General features: G+C 41.0%; 1 protein-coding gene across 3 annotated transcripts in view; it reads right to left on the minus strand.

Moving 5' to 3' along the window:
- The window catches only part of LOC113476396 (sodium channel protein type 5 subunit alpha-like), a 219,620-nt gene that overhangs the window by 121,022 nt on the left and 84,797 nt on the right, over positions 1-13,801 (minus strand). For all 3 annotated transcript variants that reach the window (XM_026841936.1, XM_026841937.1, XM_026841935.1), the window contains exons 9-10: positions 4,678-4,819; positions 2,395-2,592 (exon numbers count right to left, since the gene is read on the minus strand). In XM_026841936.1, the coding sequence (XP_026697737.1) occupies positions 2,395-2,592; positions 4,678-4,819 (340 nt within the window). The remainder of the gene's footprint in view (positions 1-2,394; positions 2,593-4,677; positions 4,820-13,801) is intronic.

A 13,801-nucleotide genomic window follows, 5' to 3' on the forward strand; every position in this document is an offset into this window, starting at 1 on the left:
TTTTTTTTTTTTTTTTTTTTTTTTTTTTTTTTTCTTTTGAGTCAATTGATTTAATTGCTACACTGAAGTGCTTACTCTTCATAAAGATTCAGCAAGTCTTTTGGTGTTAAGTTCGGGTTTAGGAATGTGTTAGACCAATTGTGTAAATTGACTGATAGTCCCCAAGCAGGCCTATCAATTATATTTGTGCTCTCTTTATACTACACAGTATAAAAGCTGGTCTAAAGAGTTTTGGTTCTCCTTTCTGATTGCCATAATATTTTATTGATCTACAAAATATCGTAGGTTGTGCTATTAGCATGCTATACTCCTACCACAAAATAAGCTAATTTTCAGTTTCGTAGCATTTTCTTACCCATTGCTTGGGTTGAAATGCTTCTGCATTTATTGAAAAAGGTTTGGGACTAAATTTTTTTCTATCTGCCTATCCATCCTCTGCCTGTCCACCCTCTCTGGTTGGGTTCCTGTGGCTGGACCCCTCAGGCACTGCAGGGACAGGAAATGTGTGTGGACCAGACATGTCTGGCAAGAATGGGTGGTGGCTAAAGGATAAGAGAAAAGCTTAGTTCAAATGAGCCCTGATATAGGGATTATGCAAGAGGTAGGACTTGAGACAGGAATTTAGTGACACAGTTAGAAAGCCAAAACCAAGATCTTGAGAAATGCTTTGAGAGCAAGATTAAAATTGATTAACTCTGACTGGGGCAAGACACCTGAGAAGCACATCTGAAAGCTACACAGTGCAGCCACGCAGTTCATTTTCCTGAGCCTCTTCTTCCAGATGTCTAATTTGAGATGTTGGGGGTTGACTTGCAGAGTTACTGGGCTTCAATCGCTCTAAATTTCCTTTCGGTAAGATTAGCATTTTTCTCCAGGAGTATTACAAATACAAATGAGTATTTCTGAAGCACAGAGTCTGAGCAGTGACAAGAGGCATTGAAAAACCCCTGAGGATGTTGAAGCAGGCTTTGAATGCCTCAGTCGGGAAGTCTGCTCGATCTGACCTAAGGCTACAGAACAAATGCTGAGAAGGCAGAGAGCTCCTCTTGAGTCATGCACTGTCCACCCTTTGGAAATGAATAGGGCACAAGAAAAATGAGACATGCTTGGCTGAGGAAAAGACTGTTATAAAGCATATAGACAAATGGGAACAATTTAGGTTTTCACAAGCAACCTTCATTTTGACACATTCTGACTTTCAGGGCTTAATGTTCCTTTTTTGTGTACATACAGGCTTAACTGAAATCAAAGCCTTCTAAAGGAAATTCTTAAACATCTTTAATTATAGCTGGTGATACCAAAGTTGACTGTTAGGAAGAGCTCAGCTGGAGCCAAAACACATGAAAATTTGTACAAAATAGGTAAGAGTTTGAGCTCAGTTTGCTCCTTTAGGTTATGGCAGAAAGTTACTCCGTTCAAAGTGCCTGTACATGGACTAAATTGCATTTACCTATTACTTAAACCATCAAAGAGGATCTTTTAAAGGACTTAAATGATAAGCCTCTACCAGCACTTTGTCAAGGATGAATTGCATTTTCTATTTTCTTTCCAAGGATTTAAATGGGCTTTAGATTAGGCCCTGAAGCCATATGTACCCAAAAGAAAATTATGTATATTAGTTTATATTGTGTATCATGGATTTATTTTTCTGAACTACAGTGCTATGTGTTATTTCAGAATAATTTTCTCATTGTCTTCCTGTTCACAGCACCTAAAATGTTCTCTTCAGCTGTTTAATAAAGGCTTTCTACCCCACACAAACCACATGCAAATTAACTAGTGTTATTAAGGCTATAAGGCTACATCCAACATTTGGCTTCCCTGTTTTGCTTAAACTTATGAAATAACATTAAATCCATATCTTTTGCATAATTTGCAAAGCTTAACCTCAAGCTCTACCTGTTGGCTTGTTCAGGAATGAAGTCATATGTGCGTCGAACAGGTTATCCTACATTTTTATTTTATTATTGTACAGTTGAATAAAACAGTGAGGTAATGAACATGAGCTAAAGTGGTCGTGGAAGAAGGTTCAACTGGGGCTATGGCTGAGCTACTGAAATAGCTGTTTTGTGCTCCAATGCAAATGTAGTTATACCATTATTAAAATGTTTTATATGACAGTGAATATGAATTCCTCTACTGGCATATGTGGTAGTACAACCAGTACAACTCTGTATATGTAAACCCTAAATGTCCCCAATCCTAACAGGAAGAGCCATCATTTTTCTTTTAGAAAGGATGGTAATAACTCTGTGCAGGACAATAAACATTAAGCTGCTTTCAAACAAGCACTTACCTTGGTTATCACCTAAATGGAAAATAAAGAGAACGGGAATCTCAGGGTACCATCTTCTTAAGTTACCCAAGGATCATCATGTCACATAGTTTACTAACCTCCTGCTCTTTCTTTAACATCTCCATGGCTTCCCGAAACTTTCTTTCCTTCTCCTCTGTTTCAGCAATAGTGGCCTGGTTCTGCTCTTCATATGCCATGGCCACAACAGCCAGAATCAAGTTTACCAGATAAAATGAGCCCAGAAAGATGACGAGCATAAAAAAAAGCATGTAGATCTTCCCAGCAGATCTGAGAGTCTGTAAGCACAAAAGTAAAATCTCTAACAGTTGACTTAGCTTTTGTTAATAGCCCAAACAGAATCCCTTTGATGACAAACAACAACCACATGCAAGGAAATAATCTTCTCACCATTAAATGTTTACACCTTAGTCAAAAATTATGTGCCTTGAAGTAAAATTAATTTCTAAAAGAAAAATATTTTTACTCCTTTACCAAATATCTTCTCTGGTTTTCTTTTAGAATAGATAATCCTGCAAGTAGTTGCAGTGAAAGCTTTCCTCACATAGCTCAATCTATTTTTGTCCAGTGCATAGAAACTTTCCAAGAGGGATTCATATTGGAACCTTACAGATGTCTACAGTCTAGGTCCTTTATAGTCAGTGGGAAGAAAAAGATACTTTTAGGATGCAACTCATCTGAACACTATTTAGACACCTGCCTCAGGATAAGAAGAACCAAACCTCGGGCACTGTTGAGTGCATCACCTGGTTCTTCATCAGATTTATAGAAATAACTGGAGTTTAGAGTAAGAGCTTGAGCTTATATTATAGATATGTCCCATAGTCAATGACCTGATGCTGCTCATAGCAACCACTGTGTGATATTAGAAGGTTAAATAATAAAAGGGAGTGATGTTCACCCTTATTTGCCATGACAATTTCAGTCCCAGAGTTGTACATGCAGCTCTGGTTGTACATGTACAGCGATATAGTTGTTTAAAGAATCTTCGATTTCATTTTTTTACATGTTTGTGAGATTAAATTGTATAACTGGCTGCATGTGAAGCTGAAATCCCCAGTATCTTGAAAGACATCTACCTCAGTGCAGAGTACTATCTGTCAGCACTAACTCCCCTGATTTTGTTATGAGCAAGTTCCAGTTTTGGCAGTTTTGAGATGTGGAAGTAAATCTTCAGTGGCTTCATGGAGAGAGTATGTAATTCAGTACCAAACTATCATATGTAGTTCTTTAGAGTTTGCATACATTTCAGGAAATGCAGGCTAAAAGGATTTACTAGCAGACCACCTTGCACACATGACTGTAAGTTGACTCTCACTCCATTTGTTCCTCTGGCTGTCAGGCACCCATGATGAAAAGTTTGCAGTGGGGAGAACTAACACATGACAAGTAGTCTTGTCATTTGCTGAATTTGTGTTCCTTATCATGCCTTGCAAAACCAGATATGCCTAGTACACAGGTGCTTCTCTGGTCCTTTTTTGAGATGGGCTCAAATCACAGAATCACAGAATCATCCAGGCTGGAAAGGACCCTGAAGATCATTCAGTCCAACCGTTAACCTAGCACTGACAGTTCCTAACTACACTGTATCCCTCAGCACTGTGTCGACCCGACTCCTAAACACCTCCAGGGATGGGGACTCCACCACCTCCCTGGGCAGCCCATTCCAACACCTAACAACCCCTCCTGGAAAGAAATGCTTCCTAATATCCAGTCTAAACCTTCCCTGGTGCACCTTGAGGCCATTCCCTCTTGTCCTGTTGTTTGTTACTTGGTTAAAGAGACTCATCCCCAGCTCTCTACAACCTCCTTTCAGGGAGCTGTAGAGGGCGATGAGGTCTCCCCTCAGCCTCCTCTTCTCCAGACTAAACACCCCCAGTTCCCTCAGCCGCTCCCCGTACGACCTGTGCTCCAGACCCTGCACCAGCTTCGTTGCCCTTCTCTGGACACGCTCGAGTCATTCAATGTCCTTTTTGTAGTGAGGAGCCCGAAACTTAACACAGGAATTGAGGTGCAGCTCACCAGTGCATCAGATTAGTTCATGTTACACCAGCCACCAAAAAAATCATTAAGTGGTGGCGTGATGACCTTTCTTTAGTGATGAACATTTAGATTCCGGTGAATTACCCATTCAAAGTGTCTTTCAGTACCAGTTTTCCCCCTTTCACTAGCCTAATGTCTTCTGGTATCATCACTCTTAAGAAAATAAATTAATTGTAACGATGGTCCTTCTTCAGAACACACACAACACAGTTTACCTAATAACCAGTAATTTTTTCTTGTCTTTAAGTATTGAATATATAACTGTAACAATATGATGTGTTTATTTCATATTTTTTAACAGTAATAAAACAAACTCATACCTGTTGATAAAGACGTTCCCAGCAATCTTGAGTCATAAGACGGAACAAAGAGAGAAAAGCCCAGCCAAAAGTATCAAAGCTTGTGTAACCATGGTCAGGATTTTCCCCGGCCTTCAGACATATATATCCCTCAGGGCATGTGCTGCAAAATATGAAAGTCAATCCATGAAATGCATCACAGATGGCTTCAGCATGGAGAAAGTGATTTCCAGGGGTACTTATTGAATAATCTGGGTTAAGAGCACAGATCCTCAATGGTAAATTCCTTCACTGGGAAACTGGTGGATGCTAACTTCACAATACCAAAGTTCTTTGCAATCTTATTTTTCCTTTGAAAGGATAAACTGGAAAATGGTAACCACAGCTCAAGCTGCAATGGCAAACGAGTGCCTAGCATTTCAGATATTTAGAACAGACCAGAACTAGGTGCCTAAGCAGGACTTCAGTGCTTAAATACGATTTCTCTTGGCACTTACTCTTAATTTAGAATAATTAATTTGGTGTCTCATTTACAGTTATGGATAATGCTGTGATGGTGAACTTGCTTTTCTGGTTATGTAGTCTGACACTGGCTGGACAACACCAGCATGTGCCATCTGAGCACATTCCTGATTGCTTACTATGTCTGATCTTGCATTCATCCCCTGAAAAGACTAAATCTTTAATCTAAGAAAACCAGCCCTTCGTTCCACTCACCACCATAGTCTGGGGTCATGACATTCTTTCTCTTTCTTCCAGGGAAAAGTTTTCCTTGTGTGTCTTACAGATTCATGTATTAAATAGCATGCAGATAGTCTGTTTTTCATTGGCTCTCATTAAACTTTGAGGCTTTACAAGTAATTTTCTAGCCCATTATGCCGGAAGAGAAAAAAAAAAAAAATGCTTTCAGTGGTACTATGTAAGTAGCAGATTGCATCATCAAATGAAAAAAAGTAGAAGAGATCCCAGGTCAATGAGCCACCCTCTCTCCCAGAACAGTGCAATATGATTAGTCAGAAGACCCCACACCTCTTGCATATCAAAAGCCCCTTTCCAAACATAAGATATGCCCCATCAGAAACTGAAGACATAGAGCAATATGCAAAGGCTTACTGCTGTATGTATCATAGGAAGAGAATATGAGATCAAGAGCATTGTCAGTGTCCTGGAGTCCTACAGTATTTGGGACTTTGTTAGGTGGGAACCATCTAACTATCTGGAGAAGCAGATCTCAGCAGAACTTGCAGTAATGCCAACTCTCTCTGTTCTCTTTATGTTTCAGATAGAGATTAACCTGGTATGATTCAGTGCAAATTCTAGCTGACACAACTAGGGATGGCTCGAACATGAGGGATTGTGAAAGCACTTTGTCAGAGATCAGAGACATTGAGAGAGACCAACTTCCAGGCAGTGTTTTGGTAACAGAGATGGAGGAATCAGGTTTTCTAAACTGCCTTCATGTAGGATGCTTATTGTAATATCCAGCCATTTTAGACACATCACTGGTCATGTAGAGTATGTCCAATGTGTACAGCTTTTAACTCTATTTTTCTCCCAGCAAAAACTCACTGAGTGTTTCAATCACTGCTATTTTTTACCAAAGCAGAATATTGCCACAAATTGAAATGCAAGACAGTAATACAAATAATGCAAAGTAATTTTTAAAATGCCACCCAAACTCAAAATTTAATTCTGAGAAAGCAGAGTGTGCCTCAGTGTGGAAATCAAGGATTTTTTTTTTTTTTTAAATATCAATTTTATACTGATATAAATCAAATCTCTACAGCCCAGGATAGCAACACTGTATTGCATTTTGAGATGAGAACACATTGCTATAGGTTTTGAAATGATACGAATCTATGGTGTCAGCCACCAACATTAGATATTTAAAAACATTTTAAGAAGCTTAATTTAATATCATTAGTCAAGCACAAATTTTTAAGTAAGCCTGCTTTGAACACTGAAAAAAAGAGTGCTGAAGCATTGCAAAATTTGTTCATATCTTTGTTTGCAGTAGTCTTCAGAAAAAGAAATAAAAATTTAAAAAAATAAGAGTTGATGTTTAATGAATTAAATGCAACACACAAGTGAGAATATAATACATGATTCTGTCATCTTAGATAGGGCCAAATTATTTTATATTAGCTGAGAACTTAGACAGTAACAACTGTATCTCACAAAGAAAGAGAGAGATACTTCTAATTATTTTTTTTTTCCCCTGCCAGCCTAGAAATGCCTTCTTCTAGATCTTTCCTACTTTGACTACTTATTGTTTTCTGGTAAGCACCACATTTGAATAAAAATTACAGTAATATTACTGAGTTAGAAGAAAATAAAATGCAGAAATCTCAGCTTTTTTCCCCTAAAATATGCAGATGTACACTGAATCTTTCTTGTATACCCATGTCCATTTTTGAGGCAGCCTTCTTACTAAATCTCCTCTCTCCCAAAGGCATCATCAGCTGTCACTCTCTGCCATAGAGACATGAGGTTTCCGCCTCTGATCTACTGCTGCAGACAGCCTTCAGTGCCTGTGATATGCTGCTGATGCTGTTCAAGAGCTCTGAGAACCTCTGGGTTCCCAAGAAGGAAACCTTTTCCGCTTGCTTGTGCTAAGGCATTGTGTCCAGACAGGACATGAAAATTTTCGTAAGGCTCATTCCTTTTGCCATGAGAAAATGACTGTACTCACACTCTGTGCTTGTCTGGACAGCCTTTCCTTAGTCTTCCATGGAAGACCAATCCCAAGTGGCTCCACTGAGTGAGTCCCATCGCTCATATTTTAATGTTATTACTAATGGCTAAAACATCTGAATACAGCTGTAGGAAACTTGATGGTGGATATTTTAATGGTGAACCTAGGCAAGGCAGCCAGTTGGAAATTAGGTTTCATCTAGAATAAAGTTGCCTAAAATCTTAGGCAAAATGGAAATTTTACCATTAATTTCAATATGAGAGGAGAGACTTTCCTCTTATTCTCTTTACCATTTTGAACAAGACAGTCTGAAAGAAATAAGATATTAGGAGTATTGCACTTAGATGTATTTTCATAGGAACCTATTGGCAGCCCTAGATTAAGAGGCTACAGAGTCACTCTTAGGTTGATTCCTGTGAAACTCTGTTTTGATGCAGATGCACATTAGAGCAACTGCTCATAGAACTATTACCACAGCTGCTTGGAAAGCCCGAGGGCATGGAGATGCAACTCTTCTGACTGTGAAAGTAAGCCATGGTACCTCAGATGAATATTTTCTATTTATAATACAGTTAGAAATTTTTCATGTTTCATTCTGTCTTTATGTGTCTCTCAAATGTTTTCCACTTAGCAGTAGATTGCTGGTATGAAAAGATCTGTCTGACTCCGCAGTGAGTGTACACAGTTCTCTAACAATATGTTCAGGCGTAAGAGCATTCAAACTAGGTGTCTTCGGCATGAAAATCATGAACTCCAGCTCAAAAATGCTATTAATGTTAGCTCACATCCTTCTTACGGGGACCAGACACTTGAGACAAAACATCCTACTTTTCAACTCCTTATTCTTGCTCACTCTCTTTCATAGCCAACAGAAGCAATAACCCATGGGGTATGGGAATGCATTAAAAACATTAAGAGGAAAACAAAATGCTGCTTCCCAGAAAAACACTCTACATAAATTTAGGTGTAAGACTCTCACATGAGAATATTATTCTGCAACTGACACCATTTCCTCTGAAGATTTTTTTAAGGAGTATCAAGATTTTGCTGAAGCGTCTTCAATATATAATATTAAGCTTTCCCCTTTGCATTTTTTAGCAAACTCTTTAGCTTCTTTTACTTTGGGGAAGCATTACACAGGATTGCACTCTCCTCTGATGCACAAGGATGGGCAACAACAGCAAGCTGCATAAATATAACATCCTCCAGAGGAGCCTCACAGGATGCTGTTCAATTGATCACAATAAAATTAGTGTCATTGATTCAGAAAAGTTAAAAGCATCAGTCTACCTGCCTATCCATCAGGCTCTAATCATCACTGTAAACTGGCATTGGTACAGGAAATTAAAGAACATAAGAAACAGCTTTGTTTTAAATAACAGAAGATTGGGAATGCCAGAGAGTTGTAGCTGAGGGGCATGATTACAAAATGCTCTGTCTCAAGATTTTCATCTAGGCAAGCCAAGTACCTGCTGATCCAGACTGTAGTCGCCAATAGGGCTGTGCAACAAAAGAAGATTTGTAGAACAACCATGTGCTGGATTGTAACATTCAGACCCTGAAAATACAGGGAGGGTTGTCCATGTGTTACCAGGAATTAGCATTAAACAGCTGCTAAAGTCAGCTACGACATCCGTAGGGTAAAGGCTGCACTTTAATTTGGTTTAGGTTGCAAAAGCACACTACAGCTTCTTACACCAGATTGGTTATGAAGGATGAAATAATGGGAATTGAAGTCCATACCACAGACACACCAAAATTAAAAACCCAAAGACATATTGTGGTAAGGGCCCCTTAGTGTTCTTGCTTAGATCACAACTTAATCCCAAGAATACAGAAACCAAGCTAAAATGTTTATAGCTGATGTCTTTGACACATGATTAATTCCAGAGGAATGGAAACCACCCTGGTGATCATGGTGGGATTTCAAAGCCTGGCAGTAAGAGTTGGGACAGCCATGGCCTCCAGAACTTGTTGATGTGCATGGTAGTCTTCTTCAACCTGCCTCTTTGCGCTAAAGTCCTCAGGCCACAAAAGAGAGGCTTTGATCTCCTTTAGGTCACAGCCTGAGCAGTTTTCTCTGCAATTCCCATGTTTTCTCGCTGCCCTTGTCTTTGAAGGAGGAGGCGAGCAGTCAAACAAGGAATGCATACTGTGCACGAGTTGTGGGGGAACAAAGAGCCTTAGACTAATTTGCTCCTATCTGACAAGATGAGACTACCCATTCTGAAACAGGAAAATATTTTTAAAAATGGATGTTGTAAGGGCAACTGGGCATGTAGGAGGAAAGGGCCGAAAGGTAGCAGCACCCCAACCAAAGCTGAGTGTTGCCATCAGCGGGTGCTTGGTATGTGTGAAAGTCACAGGTCACTCTCCTTCACCTGCTGTTTCTTGTTTTGTTATATTAAAGACTAATCATGGTCAGTTTTACAGTTCCCCATTAATTAGCATCTAAGAGTCCACATCTGACTTGCAGAGGCACGATTTACACTGCATAGGTCTGACTAGAAGCTCCCAGAAGCTCTCATTCCAGGCATCTAAGGAGTCAGAGAGAATTTGAAGGGCATTCCTTAAAGCAAGGGATGCCAGTGATCTGAAAGGAAGGAAGTGCAAGCAAACCCAACCAAATGCTGCAAGTGGGGGGTGGGAGGGAAAGAAGAAGAAGAAGAGCTCAGAATAAAGAGCAACATTGACCAGGAGCTGAAACTGGAGGAGAAAAGGGAAGAAGGTGCCCATGAGCAGCCTTGCCAACAGACTCAGAACACCCCCTGATCTGTGCATGCCACTGATTTGTACCCAGGCAAAAAGTTTCAGTCTCCCACACTGGCTCAGGCGGATGGAGAAGCACAGGTTTCGGCCTGAGACATCAGACCCCTCCATGCACGAACATAAGCAGTGAGAGGAAGAACTCCCTCTGTTGCAGTGTGGCTTTTTTAAACTTCATGCTGCAGCAAGGTAAGCAAACTCTCATTTCTTCTCACTCAGTCCAGTGTCCAGACACTGGATGTTCTGTCTGACCCATCAAACAAAATATAGGGCGATAGTTTATCATCATAAATATAAAGGTAAATTACTGCTTAATGAAGACTGTAGCCCCTAGTAAGTCTGCTTCTCATGTGGATGATGAGCTTATTACAGCTTTGACTAAGAGGTAATATTACCCATCCTTAAGAACTGAGTGGATTTGGATTTAATCCCTACTGCTGCTGTTTAACCAGACATGATCATCCAAATACACAACTGATCCCTAGGAGTGGGAACTGTTATTGTTGTCCCTAAGCCTATATAATACCTAAAGGTATGCCCATGGCCCCTGCAGCATCTTTCAGGTGACATACTCGCTTTCTGTTTTTTCTCTTATTCACCTCATTCTCTTGTCAGTGTAACCAACACAGAGTTGATGGAAATTTTTATCCAATTTACATCAGAATATAGTTAAATTCATTTAAACTATGCCATACAGCCTGAAGGTTTGTAATAAATTCATTAATATTGCTTACTAATCTGGGGTGTAATTATATTATTAGCTCTGGTAGTTTAAACACATTTTATTCTTTCCAAAATACCCTTGCTTTGGTGACATTTGAAGAAGTCACATGTGGGAACTGTATCTCCTTTCTCCCTCCACCAGCCTTTCCAGCCTTTCCCATCCATCAGCCAGCTGTACCCCATCAGACTGAATGTGGCAAGTGTTAAGAACACCCAGTCCCACTAGGCACATGTCAAAGCTGCCCAGTATCCCATTCACTGTGATGGACCCATTCATGCAGCAAGTTAAACACATGCTGCCAGACCACGACCTGCCTGACAATGTTGGGTAGTCCAGAGATCACCTGGAACTGGCTGAATCTCCCCAGGAGGATATATGTGCAACAAAGACACCTGAGCATCATCTTCACCCCACCCATCCATCCATGCACCTCTGAAATGCAAACCCTCCAAGCCAAGGGGGTTTTTCTCACCCTACTTGTCCAGTATCCAACACAACATGGCCTGAATCTGGGGCCTTCTTTATTAAGAAAAAAAGTAAATAATAATAATAATAACAACAACAATAATAATACATATTTAAGTGCAGGCAACTCAGAGCTGCAGCAGTTCTAACTGCCAGTAGCAGAATAAAAGAATCAGCTGGGTCTGTTATTCTCTGGTGCAGTTCCCCATTTTCCAGCCCAGCTGGGGTTGTGTTACTGGGCAAGTTTGCTTGTAGTCAGGGTACTAAGAGCTGTGGGAGAGCATGCTGTTTGGCATGTTCTTCTGGTGGACATACATACTGTTCCAGGCTCTCTGCCTGCCAAGGGTTGGGTGAAAGCTGCAGTGCTGGGCTGTGCAAAGTAGCTTTGGTGGAAGCATCTGATAGCAGCTCTGCTCCTCAGTATGGTGCATGTTTCTTCTCTACCCTTGAGGGTTGTGATAAGCCTTTGCAAGGGACTTTAAATCACTGTTGGGAGCATGCATAAAGGCAAAGGAATGTTATTATGGCTCAGAGAGATCAAAGTGCTGCATTGCTTGCTGTGCATGCTGTAACAAGTACGCTGACAATATAGTGGTGTGGAGAACCTACCATAAAAATGTTGCTTTCGGTACTCATGATGACGATGAAAATGGGCATCTGATGCAATTTTATGTGTTGGTATTAATTACCTTAGTAAAATGTGTCAACACAAAAGGAAACAAATCTTTTTTCTGATAATTTAGAAAGAGTTAGGACTCACAAAAACTTTGAGGAGCACTACACCCCATGGTTGTTCCTTCATCCCTTATATGCAGTAAGCTCAGGGACAGCAGAATTTAACAAACCATATAGAATCTTGCCCCATGCTGTACATTATTTTAATATACCCTGTTAAGAAAAATCAAGGTCATAGTGAGGATAAAGGTAGCTAAAGTTTCTATAGCAACAGTCACTAGGATGCAGTTGCCAAAGGTGCTTTCTTGTTGCATCCTGAAGTAGCTTTACTGACTGCTTTTCCTTTCTGTTCACTAGTCTTTTTGGTAATATCAGTAAACACACAGTGCAAATGTGCTTTCTTTGTCAGTATGATCCAGTAGACTATTCCTGCCCATGAGCTGAATATACAAGACATGCCATGTGAGAGGGAAAAAAAAATTAAGCACTCTGACCGTGAGACCTGAAGGGGACACAAATGGCTTAAAACATGCATATTTCCTGAAAAGCCAGCTCCCTGTTCTAGTTGCAGGTGAAAAGGTGAAAAGAACAAAGGTAAGTTTCTCTTTTTTGTCTGCTTTTTTACTGAGTACATTGATAGCATCTTGTCTGTTTCTCTTTCTCCTAATGGACAAATTTTCATGCTTCTTCTTTTGCTCTTCCGAACCTTCAGGCAGAAGGAGAAGAAAAAAACAGCAGTCTAAGCACAGCAGAAATTGCTAAGCACTGTGAAATTACAACAGGATAAAAGTGGAAATTGCTTTAGAGCTGAAATGTATCTTCCTTTCTCATGAACAGATAAATCCAAGCTGCTGCAGCCCCCAAAAGTCTTTATTCTGTGGGGAAGCACAGGACTCTGCAGTACTGGTCATCTCACCAAAATGAATAGTTAATAGCCATGGAGAAGGAGCAAGCCATAATCACATGGGCAGCATGAAGTGGGTTGGTGCTACCTGACATGAAACAGATCCCACAGCCCACTTGCTGGGAGATTTGGTTTGATGATCTCAGCAAGGCAATGCCTGGTAGAGGCACTGCTGATCTGCTCTAGCAGGATTCCTCACTGGATCTGAAGGTGGGATAAGGACTGCATCTCCCCCTGAAAGCAGTGTCCTTGGAGGCTCCCTCACTTCTTGCCTGGTGTTGGCCATGCCTCATTGCCTGGGGCTAGGCACCAACTGCTGGGGCTTGTCCTTGCTCTAGGTCTCTGAGAAAACCCTAAAGCATTGTTGTTTATCTTGACTTTAGTGGATGTTGTCTCCCTTGACTTCAGTGAGGCCTTTGACACCATTTCCCACAGCATTCCCCTGGCAAAACTGGCTGCTCATGGCTTGGATGAGCACACGCTTCACTGGGTAAAAAACTGTCTGGATGGCCGGGACCAGAGAGTTGTGGTGAACAGAGTTAAATCCACTTGGTGGCCGGTCACGAGTGGTGCCCCCCAGGGCTCGGTTTTGGGGCCACTCCTGTTTAACATCTTTATTGATGATCTAGAAGAGGGGGATCGAGTGTACCCTCAGTCAGTTTGCAGATGACACCCAGTTGGGTGGGAGTGTTGATCTGCTCAAGGGTGGGGAGGCTCTGCAGAGAGACCTGGACAGGCTGGAGCCATGGGCTGAGGCCAACTGGAGGAGTTTCCATAAGGCCAAATGCCGGGGGCTGCCCTTGGGCCACAACAACCCCCCAGCTACAGGCTTGGGGAGGAGTGGCTGGAGAGCTGCCACTCAGAGAGGGACCTGGGGGGGTGATTGACAGACAGCTGAACAGGAGCCAGCAGTGTG

Source organism: Athene cunicularia (assembly GCF_003259725.1).
Source record: "Athene cunicularia isolate RWA chromosome 2 unlocalized genomic scaffold, athCun1 chr2_part1, whole genome shotgun sequence".
Taxonomy (NCBI): Eukaryota; Metazoa; Chordata; class Aves; order Strigiformes; family Strigidae; genus Athene; species Athene cunicularia.